The 27877-nt window shown below is 40.4% G+C and overlaps 2 protein-coding genes across 5 annotated transcripts in view; one reads left to right on the forward strand and one right to left on the reverse strand.

Moving 5' to 3' along the window:
* Positions 1-27877, forward strand: part of EBF4 (EBF family member 4) — a 55080-nt gene that overhangs the window by 15663 nt on the left and 11540 nt on the right. The window lies entirely within an intron of this gene.
* Positions 16151-16876, reverse strand: LOC117016197 (40S ribosomal protein S3a-like). The gene is made up of 2 exons (XM_033095361.1): positions 16629-16876; positions 16151-16382 (listed from the first exon to the last, which is right to left on the reverse strand). The coding sequence occupies exons 1-2, from the start codon at positions 16874-16876 to the stop codon at positions 16151-16153; spliced, it is 480 nt and encodes a 159-aa protein (XP_032951252.1).

The raw sequence follows: 27877 nt of genomic DNA on the forward strand, positions 1-27877 counted from the left end.
CACTCTATGCCAAGGTCTCTTCTGTATGCTGTGAATTAAGCAGTGACCGAATACACAAAAAGCCTTGTGTTCATGGGCTTACAATCTAGTAGGGGAGATAAACATAAACTAACTGAATGAATAAAATATATAGGTAGCATGTTAGATGGTGATAATGGCTAAGGAGAAAAAGAAAGCCATCAGGAAAGGTCAGAGAGTGCCCAGGAAGGGAGTATTGCAATTTTAGAATATGTAAGGAAGGCCTTACTGAAAAGATGACATTTGAGCCAAGACCTAAAGGAAGTAAGGGAGTGAGCCATGTATGAATCGGGGGGTGGGGGAATGTTCTTGGCTGGAGTGTAGCTGATGTGTTTAGGAACAGCAAGAAGGCTCAGGTGACTGGAACAAGAGGGACAGTAGGAGGAGGTGATGTCGGAGAGCTAGTGGGTAGGGTGGAAGGAAGGCAAGATCATGCAGAGCCTTGTAGGCTGCATGGGCCATGCTTGTAGGTCATTGTAAAGACTTTGGCTTTTATTCTGAATGACATGGAAGCCACTGAGGAGTGTTGAGAAGAATGATACGACCTGATTTATATTTCAGCAAGATCACACTAGCTCCTGTGTTGAAGATGACCTGTAGGAGGCAAGGGTGAAAGCAGGGAGATGATTTAGGAAGCCATTACAGTTACCCAGGAGAGAGATGATGGGGACCAAGACCAGGGCAGGGGTGTTTTAACAAGAGGTTAGAAGGAGTGGTTGGATTCTGGATATTTCACAGGCAAAACTGACAGGGTTTGTTATGGAAGGAGAAACAAAGTAACAGAGAGAACTCAAGGCATTGCCAAGGTTTTTGTCCTGAACAATTCAGAAAGAACTTCCATTTACTGAAAAGGGCAAGATTTCAGGAGGAGCAGGTTGGGGAGGAGGAAGGTCAGGAGTTCGGTTTTGGACATGTTATATTTAAGATGCTCACTTAACATCCAGGTGCAGATGTTGAAAAAGCACCTGAAAACATGAGTATGGCTCTTAAGGGAAAGGTCCAGGCTGCAGATAGAAAATTGGATGAATGAAATCATTGAGGGACTGAGTATTGATAGAAAATAGAAGAAGTTCAAGAACTGAATCCTGAGGTGTCCAGTGTTTGGAGATCATGGAGATGTAGAACCAGCAAAGAAGACTGAGAAAGATCGGGCAGAGGGAAATCAGGGGAGTGGAGTGTCTTGGAGGCCTAGATAAGCAAATATTCCAAAAAGGAAGCAGTAGTCAACTGCATCAGATGCTGCTTGTGGATATGATGAAAAGAGACTAAGAACTGACCATTGAACTTAGCAACAGGAGTGAGAGGGGGGCATTGGTGACTTCCACAAGAGCTATTCAGTGGAGTGGAGATGCAGAAGTCTGACAAAGGTAGGTCTAAGGGAGACTGTGAGAAGAGAGATTAGAGACAATGACTAGAGGGATTCTTTTGACTTTTGCTTTATAGGGATCAAAGAAACGGGGTAGTGGCTAGACCACAATGTAAGGCCAAGAAAAAAATATATATATAGCTTGTTCATATGCTGATGAGAAAAACCCGATAGGAAAGGGAAATGGTGAGGCAAGAGATAGAAAAGAGAATTGCTAAAGCCATGCCCTTTAGTTGGCAAAGGGTATGGGATCGCATTCACAGGACTGATTTTAGCTGGGAACATAGACAGTTATCCATGGAAACAGCAGGGAAGACAGAACCTGGGCACAAAAATGGATAAAAGGGTATATCCAATGTGGGAGCTTGCAGACATTCTCTTCAGATTGCTTTGTTTTCTCAGTAAAATAGGAAACAGGGTCAAGAGTTGAGGATGGGGATGGAAAGGGAGACACTAAGGCATGAAATACTTGTGCCAGAGCAGTGAATGGACCATGGAAATGTCCTGTGATTGCCATGCAGTAAGTAGTAAGGGCTCCCCTGAGGTTTGTGGTCGTAAATTTAAAGTGAGAGCTTTCTCCAGACATGCAGAGCTGCACAAATGCAGGTGCAGAACAGGTGAGTGGTGGCTTATGACCAGAGTTAGGGGCTTGCCAAGTGAGTACAATGAAACACGAGAGGGCAAGCGAGTGTAAGTGTATGCAAGGGGTATTTACAAAAATGGAACAAGGGATTTAAGTTGGGTGAAGAGAAGAATGTAGCAGAGGGAAGAGAAGGCAGGATGAATGGAACACAGGTTCTGAGGGGGCCAAAGAATTATTGGAGTTGAGGTACTAGAAGGGAGTTGAGCTGGAGGTTAGAAGGTGGTTAGAGGTGGGTTGCTGTAGGTAGAATTATTTGGGAATTGCATTTATTGGTAATGTGCAGCCAACGGAGGGTGATGACAGGACATTGCAGGAGAGATGCTCAAGGAATGGAGAAGAGAATGTGTTGGAAGAATTATCGATCTATATTGATATTGAAATCACCAAGAATTATGACAGGACCAATGTTCAACAGCATATATAGTGACCCAGGACTAAAATCTTCAAGGAATGAAGGCAAGTGATCTCAGGGTTGAAAAATGACTGCAACAAGCAGTGGTTACCATACTTTTTTTCATCTCTCTCCATCGTATAAGTCAACTGTGATATCCCGGTGAATTCCACTTCTCTTACTCTGAGGTTGAGCACACAGTCACGTATTTAAAATCTATTTGTATTTCCTTTTCTGTGAACTGTCTATTGATATCCTTTGCTTATTTCTCTATAAAGGATTGGCTTTTGTTACTGATTTATAGGAGTGTATATTAAAGAAATTAGCCCTTTGTCATGAGTTGCACATATTTTTTTTCTAGTTGGTCCTTGCCTTTTAACTTTTTATATTTAGAAATTTACCCAATTTCTCAATCTTTTAAATACTTTGGATTTTTATTATATTTAAAAAGACCTTTATCATGCCAAGATAATATTTTTAAAATTTATCCTGTGCTTTCTTCTAGTACTTTTATGGTTTCATTGTTTACACTTAAATTTTTGATCCATTTGAAAAAAAAGTTATTATGTCCTAGATGACACATAGAAAAGAAAAATATAACAAAATAAAAATTAGGAAACATAATAATTAATGTACACCTGTGAACCTACCAACAAACTTAAAATTAGAACATTTAAAATACCATTGACGCCACTACCATGTTCCTTCCCCGTCTGGTATCACTGCCTACCTCTCTCCTAAAGGTAATAAGTCAATTGAGTTTTGTGTTTATCATGACCTTGCTCTTAAAAAATAAATTACCACAAATTGTATAATGTTAAACAACAGGTTGTTTAGTTGTGCTTGTGTTTAACTTTATAAAAATGATGTCATCTTTATATGTAGTAGTCTTCTAAAATGTTCTTTTTAAATTCAGCATTATATTTCTAAAATTTTTCTATGTTGCTATTTTAGTTGTAGTTTGTTGTATTTCATTTTTCTATGATAGGCAAAGCCGCTATGAACATTCTTGTTTTTCTCTCCTAATTTGAATAGGTACAAAAGTTTGTTTAGGATGTAAAGCTGGGACTGAAAATGGGTGTCTTTTACTTATTTTTCTTGCCTGATTGTACTGGTGAGACCTTCCTGTACAATGATGAATAATAGTGGTAAGAATGAACATCTGTCTTGTTCCTGACCTTACTGGTGGAAAGTACTGTCTTTCACCATTACATATGTATGTGTGTGTGTACGAGGACTGACAATTAAGTTCGCAAACTTGTTGCACCGATGTTGCTAACCTTTTTTTAATATCAGAGGGATTATTCATTATGAATTTGTACCAGTTGGACAAACAGTTAACCAAGTTTACTATTTGGAAGTGCTGAAAAGGCTGAAAAAGTTAGATGACCTGAACTTTTTGCCAACAATTCATGGCTCTTGCATCACGACAATGCACCAGCTCACACGGCACTGTCTGTGAGGGAGTTTTTAGCCAGTAAACAAATAACTGTATTGGAACACCCTCCCTACTCACCTGATCTGGCCCCCAATGACTTCTTTCCTTACCCAAAGATAAGGGAAATATTGAAAGGAAGACATTTTGATGACATTCAGGACATCAAGGGTAGTACGACGACAGCTCTGATGTCCATTCCAAAAAAGAGTTCCAAAATCGTTTTGAAGGGTGGACTAGGTGCTGGCATCAGTGCATAGCTTCCCAAGGGGAGTACTTCGAAGGTGACCATAGTGATATTCAGCAATGAGGTATGTAGCACTTTTTCTAGGATGAGTTTACGAACTTAATTGTCTGACCTCGTATATTTGTATGTATGTATGTAACTATATATTTTTCATAGGTGCCTTTTATCAGGTTGAGGAAATACCCCACTATTTTTAGTTACTGAGAGTTTTCATCAGGAATGGACGTTAGATTTGTCAAATGCTTTTTCTGCGTTTGTTCAGATGATTATAGATTTTTTTTAATTTAATATGATGAATTACATCAATTGCTTTTCCAATGTTAAACAAACCCTACATTTCCTAGATAAACCTCACTTGGATAGGGCGTATTATCTTTTCAATAAGGGCCCACCTGAGATTTGTGGTCAAAAACTTAAAGTGAGAACTTTCTCCAGCCATGCAGAACCGCACAAATGCAGGACTTGATTTAATAAAATTTTGTTTAGAACTTTTGCATTGACTTTCATGATGGATATTTGTCTGGTTTTGGTATCACATATGACATGCTGGCCTCATGGAATGAGTTAGGAGGTATTTCCTCCTCTTCAGTTTTTTGGAAAAGTATGTGTAGAATTGGTAATTATTTCTTCCTTAAGCTCTTCTAGAATGAGCTTTGGTAATTTGTATTTTTCAAGGAATTTGTCCATTTCTTGTAAGTTGCTGAATTTGTTGGCATAAAATTGTTCATAATATTCTCTATCCATTTAATCTCTCTAGAATCTCTAGCAATGTCCTTACTTTCATTTCTGATATTGGCAAATTGTGTCTTCTCTCTTTTTTTCCTGCGGAGTATGGCTACAAGTTTATCCATTTATTGATCTACTACAAGAACCAGCTTTTGGTTTCACTGATTTTCTCTATCGTTTTTCTCTTCTCTGTTTTTATATGTATTAGTTCCTTTCTTCTGCTTACTTTGGGTTTAATTTCCTCTTCTTTTTCTGGTTTCCTAGAGTGGCAGCTGAGGTCTTTGATATAAGGCCTTTCATTTTTGTCTAAAATAGGCTTTTAGTGCTATACATTTCTCCCTAAATACTGCTTTAGGGGCATATCATGGATTCTGATATGTTGTGGTTTTATTTTCATTCAGTTAAAAATACTTCCTAATTTCCCTTTTGAGTGGTGTTTTGTTTGTTTGTTTTTATGTATGTGTTATTTAGTTTCCAAAAAATTGGTGATTCTTCTAGAATCTTTCCATTATTGATTTCTAATTTAATTCCATTATTGTCAGAGACCATATACTTCATACATCTTAAATTCTTTTGAATTTATTTACACTTGTTTTATGGCCCAGAATATGGCCTACCTGATAAATGTTTTGTATGCACTTGGGAAGAATGCGTATTCCATGTTGGTGGGTGAAATATTCTGTAAATATCAAACAGGTCAAGTTAATTGATAGTGTTGTTTGAGTCTAGTATATCCTGGCTGATTTTCTACCTATTTATTCTGTTATTGCAAGAAAGGTATTAAAATCACCAATAATTTTTTTGTATTTGTCTATTTCTCCTTGCAGTTCTACAGTTTTGCTTCATATAATTTGAAAAACTGTTATTAGGTGCATATATGTTTAGAATTATTATGTCCTCTTGTTTAATTGACCTCTTTGTCATGAATCCATAAAATCTACTTTGATAATAATATAGCCACTCCAGCTTTCTTTTGACTAGTATCCTTTTACTTCTATGCCTTTATATTAAAAATGCATTTCTTGATACAAAGAATAAAACTGATGGTTGCTAGATGGGAGGGAGTTTGGGGAGCCGGGTGAGAAGGGTGAAGGGAATAGGAAGTACAAATTGGTAGTCACAAAGTAATCACGGGGATGTGAAGTACAGTATAGGGAATATAGTTAATAATATTGTAAAAACTATGTAGTGTCAGATGAGCACTAGATTTAATGGGGGGAATCACTTCATAAATTATATAAATGTCTAACCACTACAATGTGCACCTGAAACTGAAACTAATATAAAATAATATTAAATGTCAACTATAACTTCGTGTGTGTGTGTGTGTGTGTGTGTGTGTCACAGGATGTAAAGTACAACATAGGGAATATAGTCAGTGATATTATAATCACTATGTACGGTGCCAGATGGTTAGTGAACTTGTTGGGGTTACCATTTTGTGCAGTATGTAAATCTCTAATCACTGTGTTGTTTTGTACACCTGAAACTAATAATAAATAAATTTTTAAAATGCATTTCTTGTAGGTAGCATATAGTTTGGTCTTTTAAAAAAATCCAATCTGATGTTTTTCACCTTTTAATTGGGATATTTAGTCCATTTACATTTAATGGGATCATTAATATGGTTAGGTTTGAGTGTATAATCTTGACTTTTGTTTTCCATTCTGTCTCTTTTTTGTTCTCCTTTTCATTCTTTTAGATTTGGGGGTTTTGTTATTTTATCTCCTTTATTGGCTTGTTAGTAAACATTTTTTATTTTGTTATTTTAGTGATTGCTTTAGGACTTATAGTACACATCTTTAACTTATTGTTATACCATTTCATGTATACTATACTATTGTGTCATGAATTTTAATATGTATTATAAAATCCACAGTACATTGTTATTGTTTTTGTTTAAACAGCCAAGTATTTTTAATGAGACTTCAATAACATGAAAAAATCTTATATATTTCCTCATGTATTGTAGTTACCATTTCCATTACTCTTTATTCCTTTCTATAGAGTCAGATTTCCAGCTGTTATCATTTTTGTTATACCAGAAGGCATATGTCTTGCATTTTTGGAAAGATATTTTCACTGGGTATAGAATTTGAGATTGACAGTTGTCTTAAGATGGTGCTCCACTATCTTGTGTACTTCCAGGAGTTTTTCCAAGTCAAGTTGTTGTCCTTTCAATCTTAGTTTTGGAGGGTGCAGCTCAGCTCCAGGTTCAGTTGCCCATTGTTAGTTGCAGGGGGCACAGCCCACCATCCCTTGTGGGAGTTGAGGAGTCCAACCGGCAACCTTGTGGTTGAAAGCCCGTGCTCCAACCAACTGAGCCATTTGGCACTGGCCCATGTCGGAATCGAACCGGCAGCCTTTGGCATTAGGAGCACGGAGTTCCAACCGCCTGAGCCACTGGGCTAGCCCAACCATTATTTCTTTAAATATTTTTTCTGCCACTCCTCCTTAGGGGATTCCTATTACCCATATATTAAACTGCTTCAGGCTGTCCTGTAGCTCACTGCTAATTCTTTCTCTTTCGAAGGAGGATTTTTTTTTTCCTCTGTTTTTCATTTTTGGATAGTTTTTATTACTGTGCCTTCAAGTTTTTTCTAATCTTTTCTTCTGCCATATCTCAATATCTCATCTGCTGTTAATCCCATCCAATGTATTTTTATCTCAGACATTGTAGTTTTCATCTCTACAAGTTTGATTTGTGTCTTTCTTATATCTTCTATGTCTCTACTTAAATTTTTGAACATGCCAAATACAGTTATAATTATACTTTTAATGTCCTTTTCTGCTAATTCTAATATCTGTGTCTATTCTGTGTCAGTTTCGATCGATTATTCTCTTCATTATGAACCATAAATTTCTTTGCATCTTGGTATGCATGGTAATCTGGTATTGGATGCCAGACATTTAAATTTCCCCTTTTTGGGCAGTGGATATTTCTGTATTCCTAAAATCTTTTTGAGCTTTTTTCTGGGATGTAGTTAAGTTACCTGGAAACAGTTTGATATTTTTGAGTCTTGTTTTTATGATTTATTAGATGGGTCCACAACAATAATCGAACTAGGACTAATTATTCCTCATTACTAAAGTAAGACTTTCCTCAGTATTGTACACAATGCCTCATAAATCATTACCGTGTTTCCCCGAAAATAAGACCTAGCCAGACAATCAGCTGTAATGCATCTTTTGGAGCAAAGATTAATATAAGACCTGGTCTTATATAAGACCCGGTATTATATTATATTATATTATATTATATTATATTATATTATATTATATTATATTATATTATATTATATTATATTATTATTATATCCAGTCTTATATTGAAATAAAACCGGGTCTTATATTAATTTTTGCTTCAAAAGATGCATTACAGCTGATTGTCTGGCTAGGTCTTATTTTCGGGGAAACAAGGTAGTTGTTTTCAGTCTAGCTGGTAGAAACAGGCACTATTCCTATCCCTATGTGAGCACCAAGACTGCTCCTTTTATTCCATTAGGGTGATTCTTTTCCTGGCCTTTCTTTACATGAATGCACCAATCAGTACTCTACTAAATACTCAAGGATATCCCTCCACAAATTTCTGGGATTCTCTTTCTATGCAACTCTCTCCCCTGTGAGACTCTATCCTCTGTCTAGCTACCTTGGTCACCCTGAGCTCTCAATTCCATCTCCTCAGTTCTGGAAGTCTGCTGGGCTCTGCCTCAGTCCCCTGCCCCACCCTAACCCTGTGTCGTGGCCTAGAAAATCTCAAAGCATCATGCTGGGACATTTGTAAGGTACACCTTGTTTATTTCCCATCTCTCAGGGATCATTGTGTTATCTGATATTTATTGTATTGAAAAATGTTTTGTGTATTTTGTCTGGTTTGTTTTGTTTTTGAGCCACAGGTAAATGTGGTCTCTGTTACTCCATCCTGGCTTAAGCAGAAGTTAGAAGTGTATTTCTTAATTTCTAAACATGTGGTATTTTTCTAGTTATCTTTTTGTTACTAATTTCTAACCTAGTTGTCTAATTGAGTCTACTGTTTTATGTATGTCCTTTAAATCAGGATCGTTAGTTGTGTTGTTCTGATCTGTCTTTACTTATCATGGTCTGCTCGGCCTATTAAAAATTAAGAGATGAATTTTCAGTTTATCCTTGTGGGTTCCATTAATTTTTGATACATATATATTATTGACTTTTATTAAGTGTGGACAAGTTTGAAATCTTGTAACTTCCTTCTCTGTTGATCCTTTTATCAACAATTATTGATTCTTTATTTCTAATAATATTTTTACTTTAAAGGCTACTTTATCAATATTATTTAGAGGCTCTCTCAACTTACTTTTGGTTATATTTGCCTCATATTTCTTTTTACATCCTATTATTTTCAACCATTATGTGCCCTTATGTTTCAGATATTTCTCTTTTAACTGTATATTGTTAGATTTATTTTAAAAATCTAGTCTGTTTTTTACCTGACAAGTTTAGTCAGTTTACTTTATTGAGATTATTGATTTTTTCAACTATTTACTATCATCTTTTTGCTTTCTATTTGTTTCACTTCTTGAATGTTTCTTTGTTTTCGTTTCTTACTATTTAAAATTGTTTGACTATTTTGCTTGATGTGGTGTATGTGTTTCTTATTCCATTTTCCCCTTTACAGATTTGGAAATTTATTCACTTCATTTCTATTGTTTTAGTTATCACCCTTGAAATTTACTATACATTCTTGACAAAGTCATAATTCCTTTCCTGACTAATGTTAGAATCTTTGACAGTGGTGTGCATGAGCTGGCTCATACCGACTCATAAGAGCTAATTATTAACAACTCTTCTCAACTCCATATTCAGTGACATCACATTGGTAGCTTGAAATCAGTTATGGGAAGAACATATAACCATGGAACTTGACAAACACTATAAATCAGGGTTTTCCCTCTTCTGGAAGTGGTTGTTAAACATTTACTGGCACACCATTGGTCTTAGGCCATTCTATTGACCCTGCCCTATTTATAAGCCACATAGTCCAGAATTTTAATTTGTTTTAAATTCAGCACATTATTATTTTTATTATATATAAACAATTTTTCTTTAGGTTTACCAAAGTTTTGCTCATCTTTTCCTTCTGGCATCTCAACCAACTTTTTGTGGAGTCATTTTCTGAAGTACATCTTTTAGAAATTCTTTAGTGAAGGTCTGCTAGTAGTAAACCATTCTCACTTTTGTTTTATTGTAATTGTCTTGATACCACTCTCTTTCTTGAAAGATGGTTTTCCTGGGAACACAATTCTAGACTGACAGTTATTTTTTACTTAGCACTTTGAAAATATTTCTATTGTTGCTGTTGAAAAGTATGATATAGTTGTCATTCATTTGTAGGTAAACTCTCTTTCCTCTCTGGCCATATATAAGAGCTTCTCTTTGTCTTTAGAGTTCTTTAGTGGATGGATTATTTAATAATTTCTCTTAGGACATCTGGCAGCTACCAGAAAGAAAAATACAGGTGAATTGAGTAATTCATGTTTCCCCACCAACTGTAAATATCACTCATGCTATATTCTAAATGTAATTGTGTATATTTCTGGACTTTCCCTCCTATTTCATTATTCCCTCTATTTATTTATGTGGAAATATGATGCTGTTTTTTGAAGACTTATAACATGTTTTAGTAACTGGTAGATCTAGTATTCCTTCCCTATTACTCTTATATTTTAGAATTTCTCTAACTATTCTGGATTATTTTTTTCATATTAATTGTACAACTAGATTGTCTATGTCACCAAAAAATTACCTCCTGGTGTCATTTTTTAAAAATAATTTTTTATTTTCCAATTACAGCTGATATACAATATTTATTAATTTCAAGTGCACAATATAGTGATTAGACATTTACCGGTATATAACTTACAAAGTGATCACCACGATAAATCTAGTACCCTTCTGACACCATACATAGTTTTTACAACATTTTTTTGACATTCAATATTAGTTTATATTAATTTCAGGTGTACAGCAAAGTGGTTAGACATTTATATAATTTAAAAAGTGATCCTCCTGACCTGGCACTATACATAGTTATCACCATATCGTTGACTATATTCCCTAGGCTGTACTTTACATCCCCATGACTGTTTTGTAACTATCAACCTGTACTTCTTCATCCCTTCACCTTTTTCACCCTGCTCCCAACCCCTTCCCATTTATCACCCCAACAAATCTAGTACTCCTCTGACACCATACATAGTTATTACAATATTATTGACTATATTCCTTATGCTAAACCCTACATCCCCATAACTACTTTTTACAACCAATTTCTACTTCTTAATCCCTTCCCCTTTCTCACCCACATCCCCAAACCCCCTCCCATCTAGCAACCATCAAAATGTTCTCTGTATCTATGTTTGTTTCTGTTCTATTTTGTTTATTTTGTTCTTTAGATTCCATATATAAGTGAAATCACAGTGTATCAGTCTTTCTCTGTCTTACATATTTGACTCAGCACAGTACCTTCCAGGTCCATCCATGCTGCTGCAGATGGCAAGAACCCATTTCCTTCCATGGCCGAGCAATATTCCACTATATATGTGTACTTCCTCCTCTTTATCCATTCTTCCAATGATGGACACCCAGGCTGCCTCCACATCTTGGCCATTGTAAACAATGCTGCAATGAATATATACACAAGTCCCCTCAAAGTAGCAGATAAATACCCGGATGTGGGATTACTGGGTCCTTCTTTGTCTCCTATTATAGCCTTTGCTTTAAAGTCTGTTTTGTCTGGTATTAGTATTGCTACCTCAGATTTTGTTTGTTTATTTTTCTTCATTTCCATTTTCATGAAATAGCTTTTTCCCTCCCTTTACTTTCCGTCTGTGTGTGTCTTTCAATCTGAAGTGAGTCCCCTATAGGCAGCATATGTAAGGCTTTTGTTTTCTTATCGATTCTGCTCTCCTATGTCTTTTGATTGGAACGTTTAATCCATTTACATTGAAAGTAATTACTGATAGATATGCAGTTATTACCATATTATTATTCATAATTTTGACCTTTTCTTTTTTCCTCATCTTAAAGAAGTCCCTCTAATATTCTTTGTAATACTGGTTTGGTGATGATGAACTCCTTTAGCTTTTTCTTGTCTGGAAAGCTCTTTATCTGTCCTTTGATTTTAAATGATAGCCTTGGTTGTAGTCTCGGTTGCAGGTTCTTTCTGTCCATCACTTTGAATATTTCCTGCCAATCCCTTCTGGCCTGCAAAGTTTCTGTTGAGAAATTAGCTGACAGTCTTATGGGGGCTCGCTTATAAGTTACTAGTTGCCTTTCTCTTGCTGCTTTTAGGATTTTCTCTTTGTCTTTAACCTTTGCCATTTTAATTATAATATGTCTTGTTGTGGGTCTGTTTGGGTTTATCTTGTTTGGGACTCTCTGTGCTTCCTGAACTTGTATGTCTATTTCCTTCAGCAGGTTAGGAAAATTTTCAGTCATTATTTCTTTAAATAGGTTCTCAATCCCTTGCTTTTTCTCTTCTCCTTCTGGTACCTCTATGATGTGAATATTGTTACACTTGATGTTGTCCCAGAGGTCTCTTAAACTATCCTCATTTTTTTTAAATTCTTTTTTCTTCTTGCTATTCTGATTGGGTGTTTTCTTTCACCTTATCTTCCAAATCACTGATTTGATCCTCTGCTTCATCTAGTATGCTGGTGATTCCTTCTAGTGCAGGCTTCATTTCAGTTATTGTATTCTTCACTTCTGACTGGTTCTTTTTTATGGTTTCTATGTCCTATTTTTATGCTTGCTATCTCTCTGTTGAAGTTCTCACTAAGTTCCTTGAGCTTCTTTATAACCATTGTTTTTAACTCTGCCTCTGGTAGGTTGCTTGCCTCCATTTTGTTTAGTTCTTTTTCTAAAGTTTTCTTCTGTTATTTCATTTGAGACGTATTTCTTTGTCTCCTCATTTTGGCTGCCTGTCCATGTTTGTTTCTATGTATTAGGTAGATCTTCTATGTCTCCCAGTCTTGGCTGGGTGTCCTTATATAGTAGGTCCCCTGTGGGGCCCTGGCTCAGTCTCCCTGGTCACCTGCTCTGGGTGCTCCAGGAGTGTCCCTTTTGTGGATTGTGTGTGCCCTCCTGTTATAGTTGAGCCTTGATTGCTATTGGCATGTCAGTGGGTGGGATTGGCCCTCAGGCTGAGTGTGAAGAGTTGTGGTCACCAGGTTATTGTAGACTCTGGTTTGGTGCCAGTGCTGAGCTTGGAGCTACTCAGCAAAAGTCTCAGAGCAAACCAAGGCTAGTCACTGCCCATCTGGGGCCTAGGGACTCCAATAGTTTTCCAAGAAAGAGTGCGATGTGGGTGGGGCTGGCTGCTCACATGAAGAAGTGATTCTGGTGTGAGGGGGTTGGGTAGAGTGGGTTACCAGTGAGTCAGCAGGGTGGAGCAGCAGAGCTATCAGACCAATCAGATTCAGATTTGGCCCATAGGGGAGGGCTCCACACAGAAAAGATGGCACCTGCCTCCCGGCTGCATGGAAGAATGATCTCACATAGGGAAAATGGCGACCCTTGTCCAGCCATGCCCCAAAGCCACACACCTCAGTCCACCGCCTGCACACCTCCAATGGCCCCTAAATCACTGTCCCTCCACCGAAGCCCAGGGTGAGTGCCTGGGGACGAGAGAGGGACATTTAGAGGATGTCTAGCTTTCCTGCAGCCTTCTATACCACCTGGGTGGTCAGAATCCCCACTGATTTTCACAGCCAGATGTTGTGGGGGCTCCTCACAGAGTACTGCCACCAGTATTCTGGGCTGGGGAGGCCAGTGTGGGGCTGGGATCTCTCTCTGCTCTGGGGGCAACCTCCATGGCCTTGATATACCTCCCAGTTCTCAACCACCACATGGAGGTTTGGAACTAGCCCATTTTGTGTCTCCACCCCTCCTACCAGTCTCGACGTGGCTTCTTCTTTATATCTTTATTTATAAAACTCTGTTTAGCCAGACTTCAGATGGTTCTCAGATTGTCTGTAATTTATTTATAATTTTAATCAGTTCTCTGAAAGAAGCAGGCACAGTATTTATCTACTCCACCATCTTGGATCTCTCCCCTCATTTTTTAAATTGTGGTAAAAAAAGACATTATATAAAATTTACCATCTTTTTAAATATACAATTCAGTAGTGTTAAGTATATTCATGTTGTTGTGAAACAGATCTCTTGGCTATTGTGACTAATGCTGCTATGAATATGAGTGTGAAAATATCTCTTTGAGGTATCGGTATTTGAGATATCAATTCTTTTGGATATATACCCAGAAGTGGAATTGCTGGATTTTTAATTTTTTTTAAGGAACACATTATGATTTTCCATAGCAGTGCACCATTTTACAGTCCCACCAGCAGTATACAAGGGTTCCAATTTCTCCATTTCCTTGCCAACATTTATTTTCTTTTTTCGTTTCTTTTTTTTTTATAGTAGCCATCCTAAAGGGTATGCGATGATATCTCATTGTGGTTTTGATTTACATTTCTCTAATGATAAGTGATGTTGAGCATCTTTTCAGATGCTTATTGGCCATTTGTAACATCATGTTTGGAGAAATGTCTATTGAAGTCCTTTGCCCATTTTTAAATTGGGTTGTTTTTTGTGGTTGTTGAGTTGTAGGAGTTCTTTATATATTCTGGATATTAATCCCTTATCAGATATATGATTTGTAGATATTTTCTCCCATTTTATAGTTGTCTTTCCATTCTATCGATTGTGTGTCAATTTTATTGAGGTCATGTTTAATTCAGATAAACCTGGGTGGAAATGAAATCTTTATGATGGTAAGTATTGAAAGAACTATGTAAAAATGTTATTCACTTATTGTATGAAATACAAGTCTTCTTTTTTTTGTTGTTGACCTATTGCCTAGTAGTTCTATTCATTACTCAAAATATATCATTGAAGCCTCCAACTATTATTGTTGATTTATCTATTTTTTCCTTCAATTCCATCATGTATTTTGTAGCTCTATTATCAGGTGCATATATAATTGTTATTCTTTCTGTCTCAAACAACTTTGTTTCAAAATCTATTTTGTATGATATTAATAAAACTGCTCCAGTTCTCTATTGGCTAGGGTTTGCTTGATATATTTTTCCAACCCTTTTATTTCAACCTTTTTCTATCTTTGAATTTAAACTGTCTCCCATAGACAGCATACAGTTAGATTATGTTTTAAAATCCATTTGATCAATCTCTGCCTTTTAATTAGAGTGTTTAATACATTTACATTTAGTGTAATTACTGATAAAATAGGATTTATATCTGCCATTTTTCTTTGTGTTTTCTATGTCTTATTTTTTGTTTTTGTTTTTGTTCCTGCATTCTTCCATTACTGCCTTTTTTGTGTTAAATGGATTGTTTCCAGTGTACGTTTTAAGTTTTGTTGTTGTTTTTACTTAATTTTTAAGTCATTTTCTTTGTGATTGCCCTGAGAATTACAATTAATATCTTAATTTAAAATAATCTAATTTAGATGAATACCAATTTTAAGAGTGTAAAAGTCAATGCTCCAATATAGCCCCATTCCCTCTCCTCTCTTTTGTTATATCTTTGTCAATCACAGTGTATGTTTATACATTATAAACCCATCAACACAGTTTTACAATTACTGCTCTATGTAGTTTCTTGAATAGATTTTATTTTTTTAGAGCAGTTTTAGTTTTACAGCAAAAGGAGAAATTACAGAGTATCTATATACTTCCTGCCCCCCACATATGCAGTTGTCTTTTAAATTAGACAGGAAAACAAAAGAGTTACAAACAAAAATACATATGTAATGTCTTTTATACGTACCTGCATGGTTACTTTTACAGTCCTCTTTATTTCTTCAAATGGATTTGAATCACTGTCTTGTGTTCTTTCACTTTAGACTAAGGATTGCCATTAATATTTCTAGTAGGAAAGATCTGTTAGTGATGAATTCTCTCAGTTTTTGTTTATCTAGAAATGTCTTAAATCATCCTTCACATTTACTTAATTTTAATTTATCGTTCATGTTTGAAGGATAGTTTTGCTGGATATAGAATTTTTGGTTGACAATTGTTTTCTTTCAGAACTTTGAATATGTCATTTCACTGCCTTCTGACCTCCATGGTTTCCAATGAGAAGTCAGCTGTTAATCTTATTGAGGATCCCTTGTCCGTAATGAGTTTCTTCTTTTGTTGCTTCCCAGATTCTTTCTTTTCTTTTTTTTTTTTTATCAGCAACGGGTTTTACTTGTCACCATGAAAAGTTTGATTTTTAAACAGATTTTTGGACTGAGGCCCTCATATCCATCAGCTCATTCAACTTTAGCATGTCTCATCCCCAGTAGCTTTTCCAGAGCTGCCACCTTCACCGTGAAGCTCCATGAGTTTTCCCAATTCAAGCTTGGGCTTCTTCAGCATTTTTACATCATGGAGAAGATAAATAGATTGGCAAGCCTTTTCAATGTCTTTTCCAGTGCTATCGGGAATCAATTTATTGACCACTTCTTTCAAGTCATTTGTCTGCACCTCGCGGGTCACGATTTCCATCATCTTCCAGATTTGGCAGACCTGTTGATGCTGAGCATAAGAAGTCTTCCGAATCTGAGTGTTGCATTTTTCAGTAAGATCAACACAGAACAAATGAAGCAAATAACCATCGGTAATCTTAACATCAACATGAGCTTCAATCATGGTCTGCCATTTTTTGACCATGGAGCACATTTTGTCATGGATAAGATCCATGCCTTGGAAATTAGTCAGGCAGTTTTTGCCCTGAATAGCCTCAGTAATTAACTTGAATTTTCTAAATGCAACTTCATCATTCTGCAGATCAGCTAGGCTCACTTCAAAAACACGACCCTTGAGACCATCAGATGCAATTTTGGTTCCTTGAGTTCTTGTAACTAGTGTTTTCCCAATATTTCTTATATTGAACATAGCTGGTGCTTTCACATCATACCAATCTTTCTTAGAAAATGGGTCAACCACTTTTTTCTTGGCTCCCTTCTTGCTGCCTTTTGTAAGGCACTTATTCATGCCGACTGCCATGATGCTGCTCAGAAAACCAAAAAAACACCCCAGATTCTTTCTTCGTCTTCATCTTTTAACAGTTGAGTCTATGTGTGCATCCCTTTGAGTTTATACTACTTGGATCTCATTAAGCTTCTTGGATATGCAGAATAAGGTTTTTCATCAAATTTAGGGAGCTTTTAGCCATTATTTATTCAAACTTTCTTTCTGCCTGTTTCTCTTTCCTCTTTCCTGCTGGGACTCCCATAATGTGTATGTTGGTATTAGGCTCTATTCACTTTTTGTCATTCTTTTTTCTTTCTGCTCCAGAACTTGTTAATCTCAATTGACTTATCTTCAAGTTCACTGTTTTTCTTTTCCTTCTGTCAACTCAGATATTCTGTTGAGTTGCTCTAGAAATTTTTCATTTCAATTATTGTCCTTTTCAACTCCAGCATTTAAATTTGGTTCCTTTAAAATAATTTTTATCTCTTTATTAATGTTCTCTATTTGGTGAAATATCATTCCCATACTTCTCTTTAATTTTTTAGACGTAGTTTTCTTTAGTTCTTTAAACATGTGTATAATAACTGATTTAAAGTTTTGTTTAGCAAATCTAACATGGGGGCTTCCTTGAGGACACTTTCTTGTTACTTTGCATGTCTCATAATTATTTGTTGAATACTGGATATTTTAATAATATAATGTAGTAACTCTGGAAATCAGACCCCCTCTTCCAATGTTTATTGTTGTTGCTGTTACTTTTTGTTTGTTCAGTGACTTTCCAGGACCAATTCTATAAAGTCTGTATTCCTTGTCATGTGTAGCCACTAAAGTTTCTGTTCTTTTAGCCTAGTGGTCAGCTCATGATTGGACAGGAACTTCCTTAAATGCTTTGAACCAATAGGTCTTCAACTCTTTGCCTAAAGATTCTGTGTGTATGTTGGAGCATGCCTTCAATACTCCAGCAACTTACTGCTATGCCTTAATTTTCACTTCCTGCTTATGTAGGGTTTCGAGGTCAGCCAGAGATGAGAGATTAGGGAGGGCCTTCTGAGATCTTCCCTGCATATACACATGGCCATTTAAATCTCCAGGAATATGCAAAAGCTTTTCAGAGCCCCCACAAACATCTCATTCCCACTTTTCCCAGACTCCTGTTTGCCCCAACTAGTATCACTGCCTCATGCAACAGCAGTGTGGAACAGTTGCCACTGGTTGTTTTCAACAAACACCCTGAAAATAGGGCATTTTTCACTAAGCAAGCTCTGAATCAGGTCAAAAAACAAGTACTGAGAATGAGTCTGTCAGGGAACTGCCAGGCAGATCAAATAGTGACAATTGTCTGGAAATTCATACTGCTGAGAAGTTCCAAGCCCATTCTGTCCTTTCCAGTAGTTACCAGACTGCTGTTTTTTCACAATTACCATGGTTTCAAGGCTGCTGGTTTTTAAGGCTACCACAGAGCTGGGCAGAGGGGGATGGGAATAGGGCAAATTAAAACACTGAAAGTTTTCTGCTCTTACTAAGAGTCAGGCATTTTCTTAAACAAATACTCCTTCGATTGCAAACCTTTTGTTAATTTTTAGGGCTCTGAAAAAGTTAATTTTGACAGTTTTTATCTATGTTCCTGTTGCTTTATGGAGGAACAAATTTTCAGAGGTCTTTGCTCTGCAATTCTCAAAGTTCTGTCTCTGTAATTGATATTTTTAATTTGAGTACAGGATTTTACATTTTTCCCCGTTAAAAGTGATTTGGGGGTTTTGGTCCAGCATTCATCATGTCACAGTAAATTTGACTCTTGAAGTCCATCATGAGTCAGTAAGCACCTGCTGTGGGGCAGGCACTGTGATGGATGCTCAGGAGAAGGAAGAGAAGTTTAAACAATGCTTCCTGCCCTTTAAGAGCTTACAGAGCAGCTGGGACAAAACATAATTATGAAGCCTTTCATAATTTTGAAAATAAGAGGAAATAGAGAACGATGTAAGGTTTTAAGACAATACTATCCAATAGAACTTTCTGTGATGGCAACATTGTGCACTGATCAATGTGGTAGCCAATAACCACATGAGCCAGTTGGGCACTTGAAATGTAACTGCTGTGACAGGGGGACTGAATGTTTAATTTTATTTAGTTTGTAATTAATTAAAATTTAAATAGCCACATTAAAATGGCTATTGGACATCAAGGCTCTAAGACTAAATATTTGTTTGATTGGCTGGGATGACTCTGTGTAGGAGTTGGGTGCGGAAGACTCCCTCCCATAGGAGGCGCACAGCTCTCCTCTTCTGGCTCCCAGGGATGGACAGGAGCTGTGGGCTATGGACACTGTCTGGCATGTAGTTGTGCCTGGTGCACAATGGGTGTCATTCAGTGACTGTTCAAACAGGTCATCTGAGCCACCTGGCAGAGATAAGCTTAAATCTACCGTGTTGGTGGCAAACTTAGACCCCAATTCCTTGATCAAGTACAATGTGACAAATGTGATTGGATGAGAAGGGGTTGTGCAAGCTGTGAAAGGATAAGCCCCCCTTCCTAATCCAATGGTCAGTGGAACATTCCTTGTTTTTCTCTGCAGCCACAAAACAAGCCCATGATAGCATTTGTTGTGTTCTTCTACCCTTTCTAGCAGGGTCTCTTTACTCCCACGTTGATGCCACAAGTGCAGGCTTCTGTCTAGGGTCCGTTCTGGCAATTCCCCTCCAGGTCCCACAACCGCCCTGCTGAGTCAGTGCTGAGATGGAATTGAAGTTTTCCCTCTGGCCTGCAGAATTAACTGCACTTCCTTCCGCTGTCCCACCCCTTTCAGAGCGGGGAGCATTTGAGGGAGAGAGAAGTAGAGGGGGTTCATGTGAGAGTGCCCCATGTGCTCTGGGGTTCATGTGGACTGGGATGCCAATCACAAAGACAAGCGTCTCCAAGCCACCCCTACTTCAGAGCAAAGGCTTAAGGGAAGACACCTGGGTAGCTGAAACCAAACGAGATCAGAGTGATCCCCATGCTGAGGCTGAAGTGAAGCTGTGGACAGTGCCCCCAGAGGGTATTGGAGGAGAGAGGGAATGCAGGCCTGAGGAGGCCTGGGGACCGTAATAGGTAGAGTAGGAGAGATGGCTCATGATTGAACTGTCTGCAATTTGAATAATAAATTCTCACCATAAAGCTAAGGGCTAATTCAGGGTTAGGGGGCTCGAGTCAGCCTGGAATGTCTGGCCATATGACTCGGAGCGAGGTCTCACCTCTCTCAGCTTCAGTTTCCTCATTTGTAAAATGGAGCTGACTCAACCCCAGCTTGTAGGGATGTTGTGAAGTTAAGTAAGAAGCATTTTCACAATGCACGGCACAGTGCCTGCCACAATGTCATTTGCTGCCACCCCGCCTTCACCCTGATTGACCATCTTTGAGGGTAAGTGCAACTGAGCCTCAACAGCAGCAAGAAGGTAAGTCAGAGCCAGGGAAGAACTTCCTGACTCTGACCACAGTCAGAGATGAGCAGAAGAGGAATGTGAGCCTCTGCCAGGGGCCCTGGAGTATCAGGGTTGGTAATGAGTCTGTCTCTGAATAGGAAGCCTTCTGTATGTTCTCTCTGCCCTGGGTCACTTGGCTCATTGTGGAAGGTGCCAGGCCTTGCCAGCGCCCCCCTCTGCCTCTCCCATGATTCATAAATAAAAGGTGCCAAGATCTCTGGCTTTGGAGCCTGGTTCACTCGCCCAAGGACAGAGGGGCACACAACTTCTTCCCTTCAGTCTCAGGACCCCCGCCTTCTTCTTTATGTCCCCATATTACTCACAAGCACACCTTCTTCCTCTGTAGCGTCCATCTGCCCACCCGTCCCCAGCCCCCCACCCATCCTACTTCTTTTTCCATCCCTCCTCCTCTTCTTCCCATATTGCGTTCACTGAAGACTCCCTGGACTGGGAGTGCATTCAAGGGACATGTGATTCTCTGTGTCCACACAGGCACAAATGGGCTTCATGCTCAGGTGACCCACTGTAACCACACTCCAGCCTGTCCCTGCCACTCCATGTGGGGTGCCCAGAGGGGCCCATTAGCACCCTCTCCACCTCTCCCCTCAGGGCCCATTAGGGGAAAGTGGAGTCACCACCTCTCTTCCTGGGCAGCTGGGGGCCCCTTAGCAGTCTCTGCACCTCCTTTCCCCATCTCCTCAGGCCCCATGCCCAGCCCCGAGGTTTGGAGAGCCTAGTAAGTGCCCTATCAACATGTTAATCAAATTACTTAGGAGCTAAAATTGACGCTGTTCATTAATTATACAAGATTATGCTAATTGTGCATGCAAATACATGCAGGGGAACAGAAGGTGTTCAGGCGCATGGTGGGCCATTAGCATAGAGGATGGGATTCTGGTGCATTGGCATGCTAATGTATGCGCCCTGGCTATTTATAGACCCCCAGCCCATCTGCACTGCAGCCACCTCTGCCCTAGTGAGGATCATGGTGGGAGGCCAGGTCCAGGTGGCTATGGACCTGGGGACACTGGGCCTTGGCTGCTGCCCCAGCCCAAGACCATGAGGTAGCATGGGCCGCCACCATCAGGGCCACCCCCACCTGGGCCTTGACTATGGCACCAACCTCCTCATTCACCATTCCTTCTCTGGCCTAGGCCCTTTGGTACCTGCTTCTCCCTGGAGGCAAAATGACTCCTCCAAATGACACAGCCAGTAAGTCACCTCCTGCTGACTCCCCATCACCCACAGGGTCCACAGCCTGTATGATTTGCTGCCAATCCCTCCAGGCACTGGTCCTCAGCTGCCCTCCTCGATCTTGTCAGGCACCGCTGGGAAAGTGTGCCATGCATGCCCCCTGTCCCTTGGTAGGGTGGTTATTCCCTTTGCATGGAGGGCTCCTGGCTTCTACTTCTCTTCAAGGGAAAATGCCCCTGGTCCTCCAAGACTCAAAATGCCCAAGATCACATGTGACCTCTAGGACCCCTTCCACCTCTCCCAGGCAGAGTGGTGCTACAGATTACACTTGGCAAGTTATTCTGCCGTGCCTACCCCTCTATCTTATTGGCTGTACTTTAAGTTCCTCTTTTTCCTGCTGGATTATACTTTCCTTAAGATCTTATTCACCTCTAGATTCCACTGTCTGACACACAGAAGGTGTTTAATACATCTTTTTAAATGGGTGTATTGAATGAATAAGAGAATGAATGTTCCAGCCACCTGTACTCTCCTCTGAGCTGGGGGCAGGGGGCAGCAAACGAGGAAAACAGTGGCGAGCACAGACCCTGCCACAGATGTTTTGTTTCTTCTGAGCCCTTTGGGATGAAAATCAATGGAGAATTCCCCCCCACACACTTTTCCCCATCTCAGGTTGCGGTGCCAACTTTTGACTTGGAAATAAATATCTAGTTTTATTCTACCCTTTGCTCTCAATCTGCTTCCTTTCCCAAGGCTTTCACAGGATACTCTGTTGTTTTGAACACCCTGCCCCAACTCAGGTGTCCATCCACACTACTTCCTCCTTCTTGATTGTACTGTTCAATATGGTAGCCACGAGCCACATGTGACTATTTCAATTAATGAAAAAGAAATAAAATTTTTAATTTAGTCTCTCAGTCACACTAGCCACATGCCAAGTGCTCAATAGCCACATGTGGCTAGTGGATATCACTTTGGGAGAAGTTCTATTGGACAGAACTTGTAATCTAGAACTTATGATTCATTCCCTTGCTCCTGACAGTCCTATAGTTGCAAGTGCCCTTAGGCTCAGTCCAGCTTTATTAGTTACTAACAACTTTCTCTTTAGAAGTGGGAACAATTTCAACACTAAGTAAGCACCTCTCGGGGATGTAGGGAGAAAAAAGCTGGTAAAAAGCTCTGCGACCTGGCTTCTTAGGATGAGATTCCTAGAAGCAGAGCTGGAGATGGGGATTCTTGTGAACGTGATGTATGGGAGGAGAGCTCTGGGGAGAAAAGGAGCGAGCGACGCAGGACCAGGCAGAAGGAGTTAGCAAGGAGATGATCGCAACTGGAGTCTAGCTCCAGCCTGACCCTTTGGGGAGCTCTGAGGTATGAATAGCACTAAGAGTTGGTCATCCCTGGGATGTCAGTCTGTTTTGGCTGTGGGGACGTAGGCATCTCGCTGAAGATAATTCTCAGGTTGCCGTGAGCCCTTTGACAGCCAACACCCACAGAAGCGTGGGGTGAGGGAATCGAGGCCGGCACCATATGGTACCTGGACACTGCCTTCCAAAGAGCAGTTCCGTCCCACTCTGCTCTCCAGCCCCTGAGAACCCAGAGTTTAACGGTGGATTCACATCAATCACCTCCGCACTTTTCTTATCTCTCGTCTCTTTTGAGTAAACCACTGTGCTAGGAGAGCTTTCCTTATGCAGTGGTGTCACCCCCGAGAAGTTTTGTATAAATCCAATGTTTGCACTTGAGTCAGTCCAGCATTTGCTTCTCTGGGAGGGGATATTCTATTGACAAGGAAGTTTTATTTTAATTTCCCCTTGAGTAGTTTTTACGGGGAGAAATAAAAAGCATTTATAGAAATGATTAAGAAGGCTAAGCGGAGTACGGCATTAGGAATAGAGACAGTGGAAATGTATTGGCTGTGTGCGATGTCAGGGGTAGTGGATGGGGGTTGACACTGAGTGAGGGATATAAATGATAAATGTCTAACTATTACATTGTTTTGTGCACCTGAAACTAATAAAAACCAAAATCTGGGGGGAAAAAACAAAGGCTAAACTAAGTTCAGGGTGTGGTAAGGTAGGTGTGTGAGTGAACTGCTCTTAACGTTTCTTTGAAATCACAGGCATCAGAGTCAGGATGCTTTATTAGCTGGATGACCACGGCCACAGCTCTTCATCTGGTGTTTTATTAACCTTTTATTATGGAGGATGTTGAACATACAGGCAGAATAGAATAATGAACCACATGTACCCTTCACTGACCTTCAACACCGATCAACTCTTGGCTCATCTTGGGCAACTGGTCTTTAATCCTGAAAAATCTTCTCAGATTGCGAGCAGTAGTCACAACAGCCAAAGGCCCAAAATAGGGGCAAGGGAAACTGAGTCTCCTGTGCAACCCTGATGACTGTGTAACTTTGAGAAAATGCCCATTCCGTAGCTAACGTGGTCCCTGTTTGACCTGCCTCTTTTGAAGGACAGCTTGCTGCAGGGTCCTGCAACAGAAGCCTTGTGGCTGGGGCTCAGATGGCCTGCGAGAACCCCATTTGAGGGACTTTTCTATGATTCCTGTCAACATCAGTGGTGCATAAAGTCCCAAGTTTGTATCCTGATGTTGGCATTTACTGTGACTTTGTAGCTTATTCTTGCTTGTCCTTGGTTTTCTCATCTGCAAAGTGGGAATAATTATAGACCTACACCACCTCAGAACTATGAGAGGATCAAACAAGATAATGCAAATGACGGGTTCCGGGCTCTTGCCAAGTGCTTGATAAATTAGACCTGGATGACTTTTTAAATTTTTTTGCACAGTTTTATATTATATTTGTAACTCATACTTGTATTTGTGGTGTTTTCTTCTAGTAATTCTAATGGCAGCTCCTGGGACTTCACCGTTCTCTTACCACCCTTTCTGTGGGACCATGCCCCAAAGAGCCTCATGGCCACAAAGAGGATGTCACTGGGCACAGGTCCTGTCTAACCCGGGTGGCATCTAAAATGCTCACCCTCGAGGAAGATACTCAGATCAGCCAGTGCTGTGATTGGCCCTTCCCAAGCTAAGGAAAGGGGTCTCCCTTCCAGCTCCATGGGGGGGTGGCAGGGCTGCTCAGAAACAACCTCTTTTCCCATCCCCCCATCCTCCCCACCCCCAGCATCATCCAGGCTTGCAGGGAGGGGGAAGAGGTGCGTCCCTGATGACAAGCAGGGCTTCACAGCCCAACAAAGTGCACCTCCCTTCCTGCCTAGGATGGGAGGCCCCAGAGCAGAACGGGGCGATCCTCACTTACCCAGACCCTGCCAAACTGTCTTCCTTCCAAGGAAGTATGGAAAGCAGTGGAGGTAAGAAAGGAGGAAGGGAGAAGAAATGGGATATGTGAAAAAAACCGGAATAAGATTGCCAAGTTAAATACAAAGCTACTTAATGTCCATAGGACAATAAAAATTGAAACCTTTAGAACTAATTTCTCTACTAAACAAAAATTATTTATTTCTCCCAACAACAATCCTTTATATCTTATCAGTTTTCTGTAGATTAGCACCTAATTTTGCAGCGTCTGGACCCCAATTAATAGCAAATATGAGTCAAAGTTACTTTCCCTTGGAGAATCTAGAGAAGCAGTGTCGGTATAAATATAATGCAAGCCACATATGTAATTAAAAATTTTCTAGTAGCCACATTTTTTTAAAAAGTAACTGATAGCATTAATTGTGACAATATATTTTACTTAACCCAATATATCCAAAATACCATGTCAACATGTAATCAATACCAAAAAATTTACTGAGATAGTTTACATTCTTTTTTTTCTAATGAAACAATAGAAATCTGATGTGTATTTTATACTTACAGCACACCTCAATGCAAACTAACCACATGTGAAGTGCTCAATGCCATACGGGGCTGGGGGCTGTCGAGTGGGATAGTGAAGCTCTAAAGCAGTGCCTCTTAAACTTTAGGGAGCATCAGAATCACCTGGAGGGCTTATGAAAACACGGGTGACTAGGCCCCCTTCCACCCCAAGAGTTTCTGACTCAATGGGTCTGAGGTGGGACCTGAGATTCTGCGTTTCTAGCAAGTTCCCAGGTGCTGCTGCTGCTGCTGGTCTGGATACCACACTTTGAAAACCACTGTCCCAGGATAACTTTGCAAGGACTCACGGTCTTTTTTTTGTTTGCCTTATTTGCAAGTTGTGGATAATTTTTCTCAACAGCCCTGAGGCTGGCAGGGACCAGGGGATGTGCTGCAGCATCAGCAGGCTATCTGGAAAGTGTGTGCATTGGCCGGGCCTCTGACGGGGGGTGGGGGGGGGAGCAGCCTCATGGACTACCAGGTGGTAGTGGGTGAGATTTCAGCATCTCCACCATCGATGGCATCAATTGTGTGCGGCTCTGAGCTAGAGGCTCAGAGGAAAAGGAAAAGGAGACTAACTGTCATCACCCCCACAGAGAGCCCAGGGCTTGTGTGGCCGCTTCTTACTCAACAGGACTCTGCAGGTAATGTCAACCAGGCTCAAAAACTGAGATGTCTTGGGGTAGGTCCACATAGATGGAGGTGCTGGCAGGACCGCGGGGTTCTCAGGATAGGCTGGTCCCTGAAGCCTAGAGTGGCCAGAAAAGGCTGGTAGACAAGAAGTGGGAATTGGTGTGGACCCAAAGAACAACTACAATCTATAATAGAAAGGGAAAGGGTGGGAAGACCTACAGAGCAAGGGCTGTGGAAGGGGTCAAGCGGGGGCTCCCCTAAGGGAAGCCAAGGCCCTGCAGGAGACAGCAGCCTGAGGCATTGGAAGGTCAGAAATAAAGGATGTCCCAGAAACAGGACTGGAAGACGCCTCAGCAACCATCAATTTCTACTTTCCTGGTTCATGGATGAAGTTGGACGCCAGCGATGCAGGATTTACCCCAGACCACACAGTGAGTGAGTGGCTGGGCGAGAGCCTACATCTCCAGCCCCATCTCAGGGAACCTTCTGCTGGTTTCTGTAGGTTTGGGAGTGTAGGTTTGGGAGCAGGCAAGTGTGTGGATATTTCCTCTATGAGGCACTCCCACGCTTGTTGCATCAGCAGTGACATCCAAGGGCTAGCATTAATTCCCGTCAGGACAGAGCTCGGGTCCTCTCCTGCTGGTTTGCCCTCCTCTCTCTGGCACCTTGCAGAGCACTGAGCACATGAATGTAGAATTTAAATAAACTGTGTGATTAGAGTGTCTACACTCTATGTCATATAAATGTGGGGCATGCCCGAAGTGACTGCTATGGGCGTAGAGGTGTCTACACCATGGGGTGTCTTATAGGGGTGTAGGAAGTCATTGCTGGGGCACATACTGTGAGATAATGGAGTATCTACACTGTACAGGTATACTATTGGGGAGCATACTATTGAGATGCCTGCACTTGGGGTCACCTATTGGGTTATATAGGGCATCTATACTGTGGTGACTACCATTTGGGGACATACAAACTGTCTGCACTGCAGGGTATCCTATAGGAGTGGATGGGGTGTGTACACGGTGGGTGTGTACCATTTGGGGTCATATGACATGTCTGTACCTCAGAGTGCTCTAGAAGGGTGTATAGAAGGTCTACACCACGTGAAAGTATTTTGGGGGGTGTCCACTGTGGGTGGAAATGCATGCTGATGTAATGTCCCTATGGAAAGGGAAACTTTGGGGTTCCCAGAGGGGCACCCATTGTGTGGGAGAATATGACAGGTGTTAAGGGGTCAGCAGTGGGAAAGAGGCAGGGCTTGGGGGGAGGTACATCTCCAGGGAAGTGACTGGTGCCATCACCCAATGAGGGGCTGCTCCCTGGGACACCTGTTTCAGAGGTGGTGCCCACCCCTCCCAACACTTGGGGACCTTGTCTTTGGGGACTAGCTTTCAGAGCCTATAACATATCTTCCTCTGAATGTGAATTTCATAGACTTTGGAGGCAACTCTGATGAGTTCAATGTATATTCAAATTTGGGGTTCAAAACCAGGGGATGGTGGTAAAATGAGGGAGCTGGCCAGAGGGGCTCATAGAGTGGCTTAGGAGGCTGTGCCACATGCCAGGACCCTCTCATTTTAGCCCTGCCCACTACAGTTTGTAAAGGGCATTTCCCCGGATGCTCAGAGTCCTGTAGGGGCTAAGGTAGATATTGATAGTATTCTGAGTTTACTAAGAGTACAAAACCGGTATCATCCACGGTTACCTCACTGCAGGGTGGCAGAGCCACGGCCTCACCATCACAGCCACTGCCTGGAAGGACTGAAGGTCCAAATACCCATGTGTTTGTGTATAAAGCAGGCTCATCACTGCATATCTGTACTGTTTCCCCCCGATTACTGTACATGAAAAAGAAGGTATTCACTGTATCTGTACGGTGTGTTTGACAGGTACACCA

The sequence above is a fragment of the Rhinolophus ferrumequinum genome, chromosome 23 (genome assembly GCF_004115265.2).
Source record: "Rhinolophus ferrumequinum isolate MPI-CBG mRhiFer1 chromosome 23, mRhiFer1_v1.p, whole genome shotgun sequence".
Lineage (NCBI taxonomy): Eukaryota > Metazoa > Chordata > Mammalia > Chiroptera > Rhinolophidae > Rhinolophus > Rhinolophus ferrumequinum.

Excerpts from the sequence above, each read along its gene's own strand:
- LOC117016197 (XM_033095361.1), bottom strand. The coding sequence starts at position 16,876 with ATGGCAGTCGGCATGAATAAGTGCCTTACAAAAGGCAGCAAGAAGGGA. Across the intron at positions 16,383-16,628 it reads GATGAAGTTGCATTTAGAAA|GAAGATGATGGAAATCGTGA; the intron begins ATTCAAGTTAAT and ends CTGCCAAATCTG.